We start from the raw sequence: 17548 nt of genomic DNA on the forward strand, positions 1-17548 counted from the left end.
CTCCAACTATTAGCTTATCGTGATCTCTGAATCCCCCCCCAGTGGGGACCGGCTGCAGACAAGCAGTGGGATTGCTTTGGTACATTGAAGGAGATAAGACAGGGACATAGTCCTCCTGGTTACTACACAATGGCTCAGTTTTAATTAATCACCGTATACCTGTCCAATATTTACATGGGACTAATGAAGAGACCCGGGGTCAGAGTCCATTGTGGAGAATGTATACAATGTAATCCTGTGACTTCTCATTCTACAGATAGTCTGAGGAAGACGGGGCAGAAACAAGATCATCGTCACCTTCAGCAAACTTCCATGAGGCAGCCGAATCCTATGTGGATAGGAAGAGATTAAAAAAAGCCGCCAGCGAATCATGAGCGCCACCGGGGACACCGAGGACCCAAAATCAATCGAGATGGACGTGGCACAAGAAAGAGAGAGCGACTGCCACATGGAGGTGAGTACAGGAGACTTCTCCAGCCTTCATCCGCCATGACAGACTCCTGGCCCTAGGCTATAACCCCCGGCAGCTTTTTTTGCCCTCTGTGTCCCATCGGGGAGATTTCACTTGGAAGTGAAGGAATCCCTGGAGGTCACCAGAACTATTGTCCCCATTGGAAGATTTCCCATCTATTCCTGTTCTGATGACAACCCAAAATTTGGGATTTCCTTTCCCTTTCAGTGATAACATTCGCCAGGATGAATAGAGAGGGTGAATCTCCCTAACGGGGACACAGACAGCAATAAAAACCTGACAAGGGGTATAATCCCTCTCCACTGGTTTGGCTTCAGTTGCACTTTAAGCTCATTATCTATATCCAGATTAACCTCTTGCCGTCCGCCCGTTAAGAAAAAACGGACGGACGGCTGACTCCTATCTGCGGGTTGCCGTCACCAGACGGCATTTTTTTCCTGCTCGCGCGCGCCCCCTAGCGCGCGCACGGGCAGGAAAGACCCGCTTGTTACTACAGCCGTTAACGGCTGTTTCACATACAACCGATCAGCGGCTCAAATTTCAGTACAGCGCTGCATGACGGAATAAATGTCAGTCAAAGTACCGCAGCGCTGAATACTGAAAAATGGCCTGGATGGGAAGGGGGTGTAACACCGCGCGATGTCAACTGGTTAATCAAGCAAGTTGACAAATGTAACTATTCCTCATTTTCTTTTCTCCTTCTGTGTTCTGGGAGTTGTGATCACCAAGAGCCCAGACAGGTTAAAGCTGAACTCCGGGCAAACAGCTAAACACACACATGGAATAGTTTTTTTTTACCTGCCTAATGAGATTTATTCCTGTACATCCAGTCTTGAGATTGACACAGCTCTGCCACGCAGCACAGCCCTGTCTGACAGGACAGGAGACCTGATTTTGCTCTATGAAATTAAGTATCGCTTACAGGTCTTGTCTATCCAGTCTTGGGAGTTACGCAGCTCTACCACACGACTCAGGAGACCTGACATTAAGTATTGTATGTATTGAGGTTTACACAGCTCTGCCATGTAGCACAGAGCTGCCTGGCCGTTCAGGAGACCTGGTTTTTCTCTTCTGCAGTTCCTAACACTTACAGGTCTTTTCCCTCCCCCAGCCTGAGATTGTACAGTGAAAAGAGAAGCAGCAGATTGATGAGCTTGTCTCTCTGTCACTCTGCTCTCTCCTATCAGCATGCTCCATGATAGCACATGCAGCACAACTGATTGGCTCCTTGTGCTGCTTCTCCCTCCCCCAGTCTGAGCTCTGCTGTATATGGATTGCAGAAGGCTTATACCAGGTCAAATTCAGGTACTTACACTGCTTGTTCCATTTAATAATACGTAGATATAATAAAAAATAATACAGAGCCGCATTCATTTTTATCTTTTATATCTGCCTGGAGTTCAGTTCAGTCATTTTGCTTTCTGATAAAGCCATCCACAGACACAGGGCTCTCAGCATATTGTGCTATAGAATATACTGCACTGTCAGCATTGATGGTAATGTGCATGCTTCCCAGGCTACCTCAATGAGATCTCCATTTGATATTAATAAACATGGCTGCTGGGGGTGAGGGCTCGACTATTGACTCGTATTCTTTGCTCTAGTTTTGTATTATGGCATTGGAGAAGGGTTTAAGAGTCCAAGGCCTCTCTATCAGGAAATCCGTAGTAAGTCTGACTTAGTCAGTACAAATCCCTTTCACATCAGGAATTGGGCTGCCAGCGTCCATATACCAGCATTGATGGCTGCCCACTGCACCTATCCTAACATATTTCAGGTACTAATATGGGCTGGAAGAAGAGGAGTGTAGGCAGGCTTGGAGGAACTGGAGAGCTCAAGTAGACCCTCATCACTGGACTGATGCTCATTCATAGTCCAATAAGCAGGTTGGAGCGGGAAGGCAGCACAGGACCCAGATAGCAAGCAATTGAGCTGCAAGTTATAAAATGACTTGCTAAACTATTGCAGACTTGCCAAGCTTCACAATTTTGTTGCACAATTACAGCAAATCTGCATTGCAAGTCTCCAGACCAGCGAGCGTGCAGAGCTCTTGCTAAGACTCCTGCTGTAGACTTGCCAAGCAAATTTGCTACAAATTCAAAAAGTGTCAACTAGAACTTGTGCTGCAAATGTTCTGCAAGTCTACAACCTGCCAGGAATGTGTCCAGCAAGTTAACAAGAATTACAATTTCACCCTGACACAAGATTGTAGCAAGTTATCCTTGCTATCTGGGGAGGCCGTAAAGCTGGGGACTGTGGGTTGGGTTGTCACCCGTCTGGCTATATTCTGGGTCCATGGGCAAAAATGTATCTAAATGTTTAATACAGTAAAGTTCAAACTGAGGGAGTTGGAGTTTGTGACACTTGTGTATACAATGAATATAAGAATGTTAATAACTATTTAATGTGGCCACCTGCCCCTAGGAGGGGGGTCTATTTCAATTTAGAAGTTGTCACGCTGTAGTCAGCCTGAACCTAATTCATAGTTCGGCTTTCTTGGGTCTCTCCGAAGTTCTGGTAATTGTTTGCTTCCTGCTGCTGTGGTGTGTCCCTGTCAATAGAGTCGGAGGCGGCAATATTCAGAATTATAAATGTTTATACCTCCCTGACCAACCACTAGGAGGTTTATTGCCCATGGTACAGACTGGCAGAGTGATCAACTGATCACTGGAGTGTTTGTGCTGCACACAGGGGATCAGTAAATATCACAGATACTTACCAGATACTTACCGATCCGCCACTCTCCATCCTGAACCGCTCGGCCGCGCACTGCAGCTTCTTCTCAGGAGCGGAGGAGGGAGCTGCCACTTCAGGATGGCCGAGCAGTGAGGAGAGAGAGAGCCGCCGGCTGTCAGATCCTGGCCGATTGGCTCTCTTTCTCCTCACTGCTCAGCCATCCTAAAGTGACAGCTCCCTCCTCCGTCCCCCCCCCTCCCCGCCCCCCGCTGGCTTCAGCGCTTCACTTCTCCTCGGATCCCCGCTGCCTCTGCCCATAGGGGGAGATCCAGAGGAGAAGCTGCAGTTTGTGCTGTCCCACTTCTCCTTGACGCGCCTCGCCCTAGCTGCGCCAACGCACCTGCACCTGAAGCGAGTGCCTCGGTCGCCTCGCCCTAGGTACGTCCCTGGTATAAATATTCAGGAATGACCCTGGGAAGTCAGTCTTCCCCCCGCTTCCTGCCTGGGGGAGGACGCAGTGGATTCTCTGATCCTCCTAGGCCTGTTGCCTGAGGAGGGTGACCATGTGCTTGGACTGAGGCCTGGGTTCAAAGCCTGATGTGTGGAGTTGAGGGATGGAGATGCTTGGAGGGACTTCTGCCTGTATAAGGAAACTGAGAAGCTGGACAGAAGTTTGGTCTTTGACTGAAGTATTGAGATTTCTCCCCAAGGAGTCAGTAGCTCCACCATTCAGTATCTTACAGCCAGGAGCTGATTCCACCGAATGCCGGGTCAGCTTAAATGTTCTCTATGTGTGAAGGCTGCGAGTAATTGTTGTCTTAAGTCTGCCAAGTCCATGGATATCCTGAGCCCTAACCTTGTCTCCCAGGAGTGTTGAGTGAGAGTTAATAACCTTCTTGTTCTCATTAAAAAGTGACTGGTGCCCATCTGTTCACATTGCTCCACTGAAGACCAGACCATGAGGTGAAATGCTAGCCCACCCCACCTCTGGGGTCTCTCATATGCCCTGGGAGTGAGGAAGGTGCTACATTAATGTAGCAGAGTTGATGTTCTTAATATAGTGAGTGGTTCTTATAACATCCAGAGTGAATGGTGTTTTACATTGATGAAGCCTCATTTAAAGGAGAACTATGAGGTGAGTGCTTTTCACTCACCTCATAGTTCTAGCCGACGTGTGACAATGAGACTGTCACAGGTCGGCTCAGTAGATCGGGAGGTGAGCGAACACATACCGGGTTCGCTCGCCTCTCGATCCTGTCACGGCTCTCTGCCGTGACAGGGGGACGGGCTGGATTCCCCTCTCCCCGCTCCGATCTGCCAGCGCTGACTGGCGGAACGGACGGGGGAGGGGGCGGGTACAGCTGCCTCTGCCTCTAGATAGGCAGAGCCAGTTGTCACTCACGCAGCCGGGCGGATCCCGTCATCTAAGTCGTGATCCGCTCCGGCTGCTGCGTCTCAGTATACCGCGAGCTGTAGCTCACGGTATACTGAGCTTAGGGTAACGGGAGGATGCTAGTTTGTGTCCTCCCATTACCCTAAGGAGAACTATGGGGAAAAACACTGACCCCCATAGTTCTCCTTTAAGCTTAATGGTGGTATCAACTGGAACATTGGACGTTACTGGTTTGAAAACTACCCAAAATGGACGACTGAAGGCCATTTTCAAAGGGATTCATAAACTTGATATAGGCAGGGATATTTGGTGACAGATTGTTGTCTCTCAGTTAGATGACGTACCTTTGTTGGATTTGGTTTTGGTGAGATTGTGGCCCACCACACTTTGCTATTGGTGTGAGCAAGTCTTTAAACTCTTCCAAATGGGTGGATGGGAAGGTGAAGTCCACTCAAATGGCCTCTTAGGTGTCCAGACCCAAGACCACTCAACTTTTTTCTTTGGGATCATCTGAAGTCAGTAGTCTATGGGAATTGTTCCGGAACAATCATTGACTGAAGGAGAAAACCATCTCTGCATGTGACAACATCAGTTCAGCTATATTAGGAAATGTTCAACGTTCCACGAAATGCAAGAAAGTCCATTTCAGAATTTACTGTAATAAAACCTTTATATATTTCTGCCTATGGACCCAGACTATTGCAACCCTCTAGACTGTGTAGTAGGGAAGCGAGCCACAAAGCAAATGTTTTGGCAGATCGACTGCTTACAGTACATATATGTATTTTTGATTTTATAATTTGTATTTTTTATTGTTTCTTGGGCAGGAAATATCTCCTCCAGATTCTCCACAGCCTGAGGAGCTTGAGAGCGTTTTCCTGGATAATAAAAGTCTATCTAGAGAGAGTCTTGGAGACAAGCCGAGAGCCTGGAAGTCAGCGCCTCCATCCCCATCCTGTGACAGGAGAGGTAATGGCTTCACTTTTGATGATGGAACTGTCCAGTGCTGAATGTACTCTGGACCGATGGGAAGTCCAGTGTGAATGGGGTGGTGGTTGGGCAAAGGACACGTCAGATCAAATCCATTAAGTGTGTGTTGGTAAATCAGAACATGGATTCCATAAAAGCTTAGTGTTGGGCTGTAGAGCGCTTATCCAGTAGGCAGCAGATTTCCTATAGAGGCAATCCATGATATGATTAGAACTGGTGACATTGAGGAGTTAGGCATCTGTACCTCCCCATACAGTTATAATGGTAATTACTGATTTGTACATAGATCTACTGTAGGTTCACACCATGGGAGGAATGGGAACCTTTAACCAGGAGACCAAATCAACCAACTAACAGGACTGAACAGGGAGCAGATAGAACATCTCTATAATGCCCACCTTGTGTCACTGACTGCAGCTCCTACTCTAAATGGGATCTGATGTGTGATAAATATTAGTACATAGTATCAATGACCTCTTCCACTTAAAGCAGTGGTTCTCAACCTTTCTAGGGCCGGGACCCCTTGGTAACATTTGCCAAGTTGTGGTGACCCCCAAAGGTAAAATTTAGGGATGACGCGGCTGCTGCAGCGACATCTGGAGGCGTGGCAGGAGAACTGACACTGCTGCGCTAGGAGAGAGCTGAGGAGGACTCTCACCTTGCACAGCGACCCACAGGTTGAGAACCACTGCTATAGGCAAAGACAGGACCGGGCTCTGCAGCTGGAACTGGAAGAATTGGATTTAAAGTGTGTGGCTATATAACGTATGAGGTACATACTCCGCAGTACTGTCACTGATAGGGATGGGCTCGGGCTTGTTCGCAGCTCCACGTGCCGAGCCCACCAGGAAGCTGACAGCGCCAATCACAGGCACTGAGACATTTCACAATCTCTGCAGCTGCGGACTGGGAAAATGGAATGCATAGCTAGAGGTGTGTTTTACATATTTTTTTGCTTGAATACATACATATTGCACCCGCCCTCTGCTGCTGTCAATCACTAGAAGGGTACCTGATGGAGAACTTCAGGTCCCCCTCTGCTGATTGGCAGCATCAGAGGGCGGGTGCAATAGCTAGTTTGCTATTGGCTTTTGCAAAATGAAATAGCCAATAGGAATCTAGCTATGCATTCCTAAGGTGGTTTTTTTTTTCCTGACTTACGGCGGCCCCCGATTTTTCCGGGAGAAAGTGTTTCTCTCCTGGCGGCCAAGAGCCACTAGGCGACCCCTAGCAAATCGTCATTCGACCCCCGAGGGGGTCCCGACCCACAGGTTGAGAACCACTGACTTAAAGGGACTGTACCATCATCCCTCACATTTTCAAGGATGGTTACCAAAAAAGCACAATTCGACTTTAAAGGTACACATGATAACATTATTTATTTATGAATAAATGTCATCAAAATCCTGGTAAAAAAGTTAATTACATGGCTGGTGCAAATTTAGTTTTTAACACTACCCTCTACACACATCCCACCATAAACTTGTCATGAACAGACATCTATGTATTTGTTGTAACTTCCAATAGTGGAATTGTGACAACTCCCTACACGTTCCATGAACAACGCTCCCTTCTTCAGGAGGAGGTAGATAAGTCTTTTTATTGTTTTAAAAAAAAGGGAAAACATACACGTACAACACATCATGTATGGCAAAATCAGTGAGCTGGCGCAGCAGCCACAAGCAGCAGAAAATAAGAACAGTAAAACATAAATAGAAACACACATTACAACAAGTAGTAGTTCAAAATCAGGAGGACGTAGATAAGTTTGAATACACACAAACAGCTGAATTACTGAGTAATGTATCTCGCTCTATACATGCAACTCCAGGGATCCAGGGCGGGGACAAGGGATACCACATGAGGCATATCACCCTCCAGAATATAAAGGTCTAGTTAGGACATTGATGGGGACAGAGGGCAGGAATTCTCTATGTATGTTTACTGTAGGGTGATGGTGCCTCTCATAGCCGGGGACCAACATGCAGTACCATGGTAATGTTGATGTTCTTTCACCCCAGCCCTACATATCTGATTTATAGTTTTTCCCAACCCTAGTACCCCCCCCACCAGGTTCATACCCCACATAACTAGTATAGCTGAATCTACTAACAGCCCCCCATCTATTACATTTATATCAATGTTTTATACAACCTCAGGAATGTAATTGTACCAGATATTATTACTTCCTCTTTTCCTCCATCTGTAAACATGATCTGTGATTTAAATCCTTCTTGTGAAGAAGCCATAAAATGCTTATCAGGAAAGAAACATCACTAAATATAAAATACAATCCAACACAAGTGGCCAATCTGCTCCCATAAATACTAATGAGTTTAATATTATATATGAGTGAACATTGTGTTTTAGTACATTCCTGGTGCGCTGACAAAGTGCAAGTTCACAAGGGAACCCACTACAGGGAAGTTGGTGAGAAATTATATTGTCTGTTCTGTTCCTGGCTGTCCTATAAGTCTGTGAAGGTTCTCATTCATCCAGGTCATGGTATATCTGTAAAAAATAAGTCAATAGAATCTAGGAGGTTTCTAATCAATCTTGGCTTCTCCATGTTTACATAAATGGCCTCTTTCACGCCTCTTTTAAACCAGTCCTCCTCCCTGTCTAGGATATGTACTTCACTGTCTTCAAAGTAGTGACCTTTTTCCTTTAGATGTAGGTACACTGCCAAATCCTGACCAGAGAGTTTGGCTCCTCTATGCTATGCCATACGCTGGTGTAGCTGCTGTTTTGTTTCACCGACATACAATTCTGAGCACTCCTCACTGCGCTGCACTGCACTGCGTACACAATGTTGTTCATCTTGTGTTTTGGCGTCGGGTCTTTTGGGTAAACCGGTTGTTGCCTCAGTGTATTGCTGGGTATAAAGCAGACAGGGATGTGATGTTTTATAAAAACACTTCTGAGTTTCTTAGACACCCCAGCTACATATGGGATGACCAAATTCCTCAGTTTGTCATGCTTTTCACCCTCACTGGTACTCTTGGCATTCTTCCCTCTTCTTTCTGTTTTGACAAAAGCCCAGTCTGGATACCCGCGTGCTCCCTCCTACCACCCACATACAGATAGCCATATGTATCAAAGTGTCAGTACCAAGACGTTTCTCGTAGCATGACTTTGAAGTTTGAATCTGATTAGAGATACACTGAATAGAGAAAACAGAAGTGACAGCACAGATTTTAAACTAGACTATGGTAAACTGAATGGACTTTTTTAATTTCAGCAGAGCTGCAGGTTTACCTGGATATAATTAGCCGTTCACTGACTGATTCAGATTCCAGTCACACTTGCGTGCCTGAACATTGGAGGATTGTTTAGTTTAAGTTGCATTTACAATTTTTTAAAATCTACATTTCCGTTTCTGAATCCAGCGAACATCCTGTGCAAAGAACGAGTCTACTCTGTGTGCTGTTATTTTGATGTGGTGGAGAGAAGCACAGTTCTGCTGGAAGCTGTGCATATGTAAAAATGACCCCAAAGAACTTTATGTATTTCCTTCAACACACTATAAATAATATCCTTGTGCTATAGTATTAGACTACTTTTAAAATGTGTCTATAGAGGTAGCACAATAGTGGTACTGCTGCGCCATCCTGTGGTGTATTTAGTGTACTGCAATGTGGTTCTGTAACATCACCAGTGTGAATGATGTCCTAGGCAAAAAGGGAAACTGCCAAAGATTTGTTTCTTTCGCGCTCTGTTTTTTCAGCTATGAATTGAACCTGCAAGATTTAGAAGCTTAAAGCTAAACTGCGGGCAGATATAAAATATGCAAAGCATTACTGCTCTGTATTAAATATTACATAATTGAATGTATGTATCTAAACAAGTAATGTAGGTACCTGAATTTGGTTTAGGAAAATGGGGTCCCTCTCTTCCTGTCCTCGCCATCTTAGTAAGAGTCTTAAAGGACTGATTCTGATAATGGTATGACATGCAACTGTGTCCATAGCATAATCACTGCCTGAGATGGGGGGGGGGGAAACTTATCGAGTTCTGCGACCGCCTGACTTCCAGTTTCGTTAGAACTAAGAGGTTTGCCCAAGAAAGTTGTTCTGCACGAGCGCCAGCCAAGGCATTGGCCTATACACTATAATGAAGTACTAAAATGAACTAGGATCACAGTAATCCAGCACGTTAGTAATCTGAGTTGCCCCACTCAATATGGCCGCCGCTTGAGTGGGGCAACTCAGATTAATAACGTGCTGGATTACTGTGATCCTAGTTCATTTTATTACTTCATTGCTGTGCTGTATGTGTATAGGCCAATGCCTTGGCTGGCGCTCGTGCAGAACAACTTTCTTGGGCAAACCTCTTAGTTCTAACGAAACCGGAAGTCAGGCGGTCGCAGAACTCGATAAGTTCGAACTTTCGATCGAACACCGGCGTCCTGCCCAGCTGATGTCCCAGGTTGCTAAGACCTTAAAGGGGAGACGTGAATGGCCCTTACACATTTCCCCACCTGGCTCTTAGCAACCTGGAACACTCTGCCCAGAAAAGGGGCATCAGGCTCTGCCTGTGGCATGTCTTTGTGACCCAGAAACATGCCGCCTGAGGCAGCAGGCCTCATTATAGGGACGGCCCTGAATACATGTAATGATAGTATTCAGTATATTATTTAATTTCCATTACATACTGTATCTTATTTTAGACCCAGTGATATCATCCCTAGGACTCTGTGCTTCTCTATGCACTGCAGGCAGATTATTGCTGGTGGGAGGGGTGGGCAGGGTGCTGTACATATCTTCTTGAAAACATCACAGCACCCTGCTCCATTTGTATGCAGGCCACACTGGGTAATGTCCATATGTGATTCTGAGCCTCCATGATTGAAAGAACTGACATCCAATAAATGAAAGGGGCGGGCCAGAGACAGGCTGGCTGGGGAGGAAAGACTAGATAATGCTGGACCACCAGCAGCTAGGAACTGAGATGGGCCCTATTATGACTAAACAAAGATCCCCTTCAGACCTGTAGTACAGTATAATAATTAGGAAAATTAGTACTTTGTATTAATATTATTACTATACCATTTTCCCCTTCAGGTCTTTCATCCTCGTTGCTCTCTCTCCACACTGAAGAATTTCTCGATCTTCTCTCGACTGCGCAGACCAGGCGTCTAGATGAACAGAGAGCCACACTCCCTGAACGGGTTGTGCCACCAAAACGACACTTTTCAGTGCCCAGCTACCGCCAGTTTTCCCTACCCTCTGATGACAAAGGAATCGTCACAGAACTGCAGAGACGGAGAGGAGGATCATGGGCAGGGCGGAGTCGAAGGAGGAAACCTCCCTCAATAAAAATACCCGCCCAGGAGGATCTATACACCACTATCCTAGGGCACCAAGTAAGAGCAGCCATGTCTGAAAGATCAGACGTGTAGAGGAGTGTTCTTTTTTTAAAAGTTTAGCTACAGCAATAATGTTTTTTTTTAAATTATTGTTGTCTCTGTGCTATTGAGGGGATTTCTCTTCCTGTCCCTGAGGAACAATAGGAAGTGATACAAAATCTCTATATAGCAAGAAGAAATCTTTTCTATTACTGGAAAAGGTGTCCCCATTGGAACATCCCCCTTCTGTTCTTGTTCTGGTGACAACTTTAACATTTTTGAACTTCTATCTCTTCCATTCCTGGTTCCAGTAGTCACAAGGAGAAATAAAGAAAATAATTCTTCTCAGTAGAGACCAAGACAGAAATGAAAGAGGAAGTCTCATCTAAAACAATATTCCTTTATGTTGTCCCCTAAGGGACAAAGCTCATGAAGCACTTTGTCCCGTTTTGATAGGTGCTTTGGATCCAGAGCTAGTGTGTTTTTGACAGCGCACCCCTCTGTCCCCACCACTGCCCGACCATGCTGCCCTTTAAGAGATGAATAGCTAATTAGCACTGATTGACAGCACAAGTCTCCAGCATCAGGTGCTTACCTGGGACTTAAACACATGTAGAGGGAGGGGCTGTGTCAGAAGGACAGTCTGGAAAACATCCACAGGCCAACAGAGGGGTCGGACGCCGGCTCTGTCTCAATGCCAAAATAGGAATGCACAGTCAATAGCCATGCAGGGAGAGGGGACGTGTACATGCTCCCCTTCATTTCCCATTGGAACACATGCAATAGGAATGCCCACAAATCGGGCTTCTATTGTTCAGCAATTCAACGTTCAGGTATTTCAGCATGACGCCATAGAGCAGAATTTCTTGTTTCATTGCTTATTGCGTCATTGCGTCTTCGTCTTTAAAGCCCGACCCAGGTTTTAACCCTTTTCTATTTTATCCAAAACCATAGCAGCCCAACTCCAGATTTTTTTTTTAATTATAAAGGATTAGAACCTGTATTAGGTCTTTGTTGCTGCCTGTGATTTCACTGGGGAAATTTTCATTTACTGTGTGTCTCAGTGACCACCCCTCGTGAAATGAAGGAAACGGGGGTCATGGACAGAGGAAGGCACACGCAGCACACTTGACCAAAGTTATAAATTTTCCCCGCTGTACCAGAAATGTGTTTTATGTAGCTGTCTTTATCCCTAATAAAGAGATATCTCATCACTTTCTGTCCACTCAAACTCCTGTCTCCGAAGGCAGCCAAGTGAATAACCCAGCCAAAGTATAGTGAGCTGAACGCTGTTCAGCCTTTCACTTCTGACTTGTACAGCTGATTTCAGCCATACATTGGCTGCCTTCGGTCAGCCGAACATGCTCTGCTGAGCCGAAGTGCAGAGGGACTTCGACTCAGCTAATCCAACATCTGGATCGGCAGAGCCGAAGCTCCAGCAGCTCACTTGCTGCCATTCGCCCCTATTATAGGGCAAACGGCTGGCCTTCAGCTCTGCTGCTCTACAGCTATTGTGAATAGCCCGTAAAGCAGCCCTTCGGTTCGACTGAATCGAAGGGCTCCGACGGCCGAAGAGAGACGAAGGATCAGCTGATGCTATGGCTGTATCCTTTGGCTCAATAGTGAATAACCTCCTAAATCTCCTCAATGGAAATGCAGACAGATAAAAAAACAAACCTAAAATAGTTTCTAACCGTACTCATCTTAGAATTGCAAAGATCAAGAATCTCCGGCTTATACATAAACAGGTTGAATTTTCCAAGGTCATAGGAGATTATTATTTAAAATATCAAATCAATTGATTAGATCTGAGTGTAAGAGAGATCTTCATAGAGGTGACAGAACATTCCATGATAAAGGGAAATGATTTAACATATTAAAACATTGCCTGCAATAACTCTGCTATGTAAATTTTAAAGTGTAAATTCACTGCCTCGTCCTCTGAACATCCTATAAATGTCACACGTGATGATGAATTTCATTTTGACCTCCAAAAAGAGGAACTATAATCTAGTTTTTATTATACCTGTGAAATGAGTCAACATAAAGGTCAGCTGAAAGGTACACTCCAATGAGAACTGAGACTGAACTCTGCTCCCACCATACAGAGGACACTGTAGTATAGATGGAGCACAGAGCCCGGATATGGGTAGACAACGTTCTTGGTTGTTGAGACAAAGGCAACTATCTGAAGCAGATGGACCATTAGAGGTCCTCAGAAAATCTGCAGTACATAGATTGATGGAAGTGCTTCAAATTTATTTCAAGTCCAGGTTTATTGAATCATAATGCATCTCACATAAACAGCAAACACGTTTTGGGGGTTCCTCTGTTTTGGGGGGCTTCTAGAACAGGATGAATATAATATACAGTAGACTAAAGCAGGTGTTCTTCAGGCAATCACAATTAAGGAGTTGTTTGTGTAGCTAATTAACAAACCTACAATACTTCTCTCAAGATGAGAACCCTCTGAGCTTCTTCTCTACCTAAAACCTACAAGCTTCCAGCCCCAGACTTAATGTATCATCTACAAATAATTCAATATCCATCATTGCCCACAGCTCAAGGAACCCCCAGCAATCTCTGGAACAGGGGTAGTCAAACTTGGGCCCTCCAGCTGTTGTGGAGCTACAAGTCCAACAAGGCATTGAAAAATCTGACGGTAACAGGCATGACTCCCGGAGGTAGAGGATATGTAGTTTTACCCCAGCTGGAGGGCTGACGTTTGGCTACCCTTGCTACAGAGGAACCTTAAGATTTCATAGAACCCTGAAGGAAAAAGACTGCTATACTGGGTAACAAGCTTGTATGACTTTTTTAATAGATGTTAGTCAAGGTCCATTTCAAAAGATGAGTCCAGGTCCATAGGAAAAGTCTTTTTTTAGGATTTGGATGAGTTTTTACTTTCATAGTTGGATTTGGAAGTTATAAAATGAAAGTGTATATAAGATAAAAGACAATCACTGGAGAATCTGTTTGACATTGCTTTGTACTGATAATTATTTTGTCACTGTATACATATTTTTATGTCACTTATATGTTCATGGGGTTTAAGGATGATTTTGAGTGCTGCACTTTTCAAATGCTTATAGAAGAACTCCAGGATTTTTAACAATTAGACCTTGCAGTAGAGCTACCCCTACGCTGCAAGGGTTAACTGTTTTGTCTAGGGGGTGAAAATAAAGAAGAAATACTCACCCCATTCTGGGTCCTGCCTGGCTTCTAGGCTGGTCCCCAGAGCCTCCTCTCCCTCGGGCTCCAGTGGTCTAAGGACCTGTGACATCATCACATCTAATAAAGGTTTATTACATGTGAGAATGTCAAGGGACATATCATAGCCAGAGAGGAGGGGAAGGGAGGTAAGCAGTCAATGTCACATGACTGAGGATCGGGTGAGCGTTTCTTCCTAGAGAAAAATGAGCAGTTAACCCTTGCAGTGCCAGGTTAGCCCGACTGGAAGGGTTAATTTTTTAAAAATCCTGGAGTTCTTCCTTAATTAAACAACCAACCCCACATAAGAGAAGCATAGACCGCCTTCTCAGGGATCCAGTTTTTCATTCAGACATAAATTGTTATCTTTCTTTATCTTATTTTTTATTGTCTACATTTCAATTTTGTATTTCCTTCCAGTCTCAGCGAATGAACGACCAGCGCAGCTCTCCCCCGATTCCTCAGGCTGCAGCCGATCTGTTTGAGATCTTATTCCGCGTTCAGGGAAATCGTCTGGATGAACAAAGAGTGGATTTGCCGGCCGCTCTAAAGGGAGCCTGTGCTTAAGAAGAGGCGGCGAGGAGAGTAAATGCCGTCCAATTGTACTTACACCACTTAGAAACTGTGATATTGTCACTGTAGATACAAGCCTAAATGGGTCTTCTCTTGCCTGGCTGTCATTGGCCTCCAAAAACTGGACAATACAAAATGGAGGCCAGGTTATTTCTGAAAAACACCAAGTGGGTTATGAGATAATATTCATCTTTTAATATAGACCACCCTGGAATTTAGGGAGCAGAAGGTGCCTCACTTCCTAGACTCCTAGAGTTTTACCATATCTCTACTGTCTTGTCAGTCACTGGGCTAATGTTTTGGCAACTCTACTACTGCATATTAGACAATGTACCAGAAGTATGAGGAATATAGGGCTGGGTACAGACAGAAACTGAAGTCTACGTAGAGATGTGAAGGACATGAAGACCAGCCAATAGTGTGAAAGGAGCAGGGAAGGCTTCCTGGTCATCAAGTTTTGCTCTTCTTTTTTTGACATTAGTAAATACAGTGTATAAAAACAGTTACAAAGAATAATTATCCATTATTAGCAAAGCTCTGGTGAACTTTCCATTCACTCCTGTCACACTTTGCCAACAAAATCAGAGAGATCAACACGACTTGGTGGAATTGCTATGTTGTGTGTGTGCTTGGACTGCTCATTAAAACAGCACTTGGTGCACAGCATTGCCACCTTGTCTAGTAAAGGACACACTGCAAAAATATTTTTAGCTGTATTATATACCCAACTCCTCTATTAATGTTCTTTCCATTATGCTTTTAAGCATTGCTGCAGTTCAAATAAAGCCAGTTTAGAGGAACTATTGCACATGCTGTTGATTGTGTTTTGGAACCACATTTCCCAGTGGCCTCTGCTGTTCTTTGAACTTGTTGTGTCCATGTTGAGGCTGACTGTGGATGTCACCACGAAGTTCCTTCCAATTTTGTGTGCTACAGACGAGTTTATTCCAAACTATTAGTAGGGATGGGATGGGTTATGGGACATCACAAAAAAACAGTAGATGAAGAGAACACAAGAAAAGAGCCCATCTTATACCATCAGTATTAGATATAGATTTAATACTGTGGAGAGCACAATCGTCCGAGTGGTCAATCAGCTCAGAGTAGGAGCAGAAACATCACTTGTTCAGTAAGACGCTTTCAAGAAAAAAAGGGTAATGGGAGTGTACTTCCTTTGAGGAGGAGCATTGGTGATATGCCTACCACCTACTTTTGAGTAGATTGAAAGAAGAAGAAGAATGGTGACGTACCTAACATGAAGAATACTGGTGATGTAGCTCCTATGAATTATGGCCCTGGCCACATACCTCCAAACAAGAAGTATACTGGTGATGTACCTCCCATAAAGAAAAGTACTGATGATGGACCTTGCAAGAGGAAAAGTGCGTCTGATGAAGTTCTACTGCAGAAGAGTACTGGTGACATACCTCCGATGAGGAAGAGTACTGGTGACATACCACGCAAAAGGAAGAATGCTTCTGATGGAGCTCCAATGTGGAAGAGTACCAGTGACTTACCTCCCATGATCAAGAGTACTGGTGACATACCACGCATGAGGAAAAGGGCATCTGATGGAGCTCCAATGCAGAAGAGTACTGGTGACATACTGTACCTCCAATGAGGACTGTTGACACACCTCGAACAAAGGAGAGTACTGGTTATGTATCTTCCATGAATGAGTGTGCTACAGACTACTCCAATGAAGCACTGCACCAGCACAAGACAAGTGATCACTGCCAGGGCATAGATTTCCTAGAAATATTTATTTTTATTCAACCAATGAGGTTGGTGAATACATTTGGGAACGGACAGGCTATCATCACTAACTTCTGGCCCTGGTGATAGGTTTGCTTTAAAGAAGGTTTGCCTTGAGAAAATACCACCATTCACCCCCAGTGGCACATATAGCTCATTGAATCATTCTATCATTCTTTTCTTCTTCCTCCTTCTCTTCTGTGATGCTGGACTGTGACTTTCACTGCTGCACAATACATTTCAAGTTGGCATTTTTTCGTAATAAAATACTGAGCTAGGCCTTACCAAGCAGGCGGACTACTGGGAGCCACAAGCGTCCATTTTTAGCCTTATGTCACGGGATAGGGACACACATTCCCCTTGAGAAAAGCGCATGAGCTCAACAGCCATATGACAATGGTCATGTACTCATTTCAGTCACCAAGGCATTACCATTTATAACTTGAAAAAATGATAGAAATGTATCTGTAATGCTTCTGGAATATACAGATTGTCTTTTAGAAGTGCTATAATGCGTCTGCTGTAAAACCGTCATGAATAAATATGGACATTTTACTGTGTTATCTGCCTGAAGAGGTTTCACATTCATCCATCCGTCTTCAGCCCCTCCATGGGAATTATGGAGATCATAAATTCTTGAGACAACCTCACATTTGTAATGCTTCATTTTCATCACAGCTGACAAATTTGAAATTAAAATGGTGTCAACTTAAAACTGATAAACTACCATTTATGGTTTTAATAAATACATCAAGGAGTCGCGTTCAACATGTAGGGACTGACAATAACTAATGTGATGTCACTTTTCATGACTCTTGACTATGATAGCTTGTAATCTGATTGGTTGCTACAGGTTCCTATCTATTCACATTACTCTCAAACAGTCCCTTTCTGTGAGTAATGGGAGGTAATTAAAGCACAGCATCAACCAGTCAGCTCCAGTACACATGGGGATTGCTTTACTGGCCATAATATTAGTGTATCTAGTAAGCCAGTCTTCAAACATGATTTGGAAGTGCAATAACACTGCTTAATTGCCTGCTACAAGCACAACCAAGCAACAATAGTACTCTACCATCAAGCTCATTAAAAGTGAAACGTGTTGGAAGGGAGCCCAGGAGGGTTGTGAGTT

The 17548-nt window shown here is 44.4% G+C and overlaps 1 protein-coding gene across 1 annotated transcript; it reads left to right on the forward strand.

Annotated features, from left to right (window-relative positions):
* Positions 1-427: 427 nt before the first annotated feature.
* Positions 428-14657, forward strand: GPSM3 (G-protein signaling modulator 3). Its single transcript, XM_018555854.1, has 4 exons — positions 428-454; positions 5369-5510; positions 10595-10896; positions 14509-14657. The coding sequence occupies exons 1-4, from the start codon at positions 449-451 to the stop codon at positions 14653-14655; spliced, it is 597 nt and encodes a 198-aa protein (XP_018411356.1). The 5' UTR covers positions 428-448; the 3' UTR covers positions 14656-14657.
* Positions 14658-17548: the final 2891 nt, after the last annotated feature.

This window comes from Nanorana parkeri, unplaced genomic scaffold (assembly GCF_000935625.1).
Source record: "Nanorana parkeri isolate BGI_ZX_2015 unplaced genomic scaffold, ASM93562v1 scaffold215, whole genome shotgun sequence".
NCBI classification, from domain to species: domain Eukaryota; kingdom Metazoa; phylum Chordata; class Amphibia; order Anura; family Dicroglossidae; genus Nanorana; species Nanorana parkeri.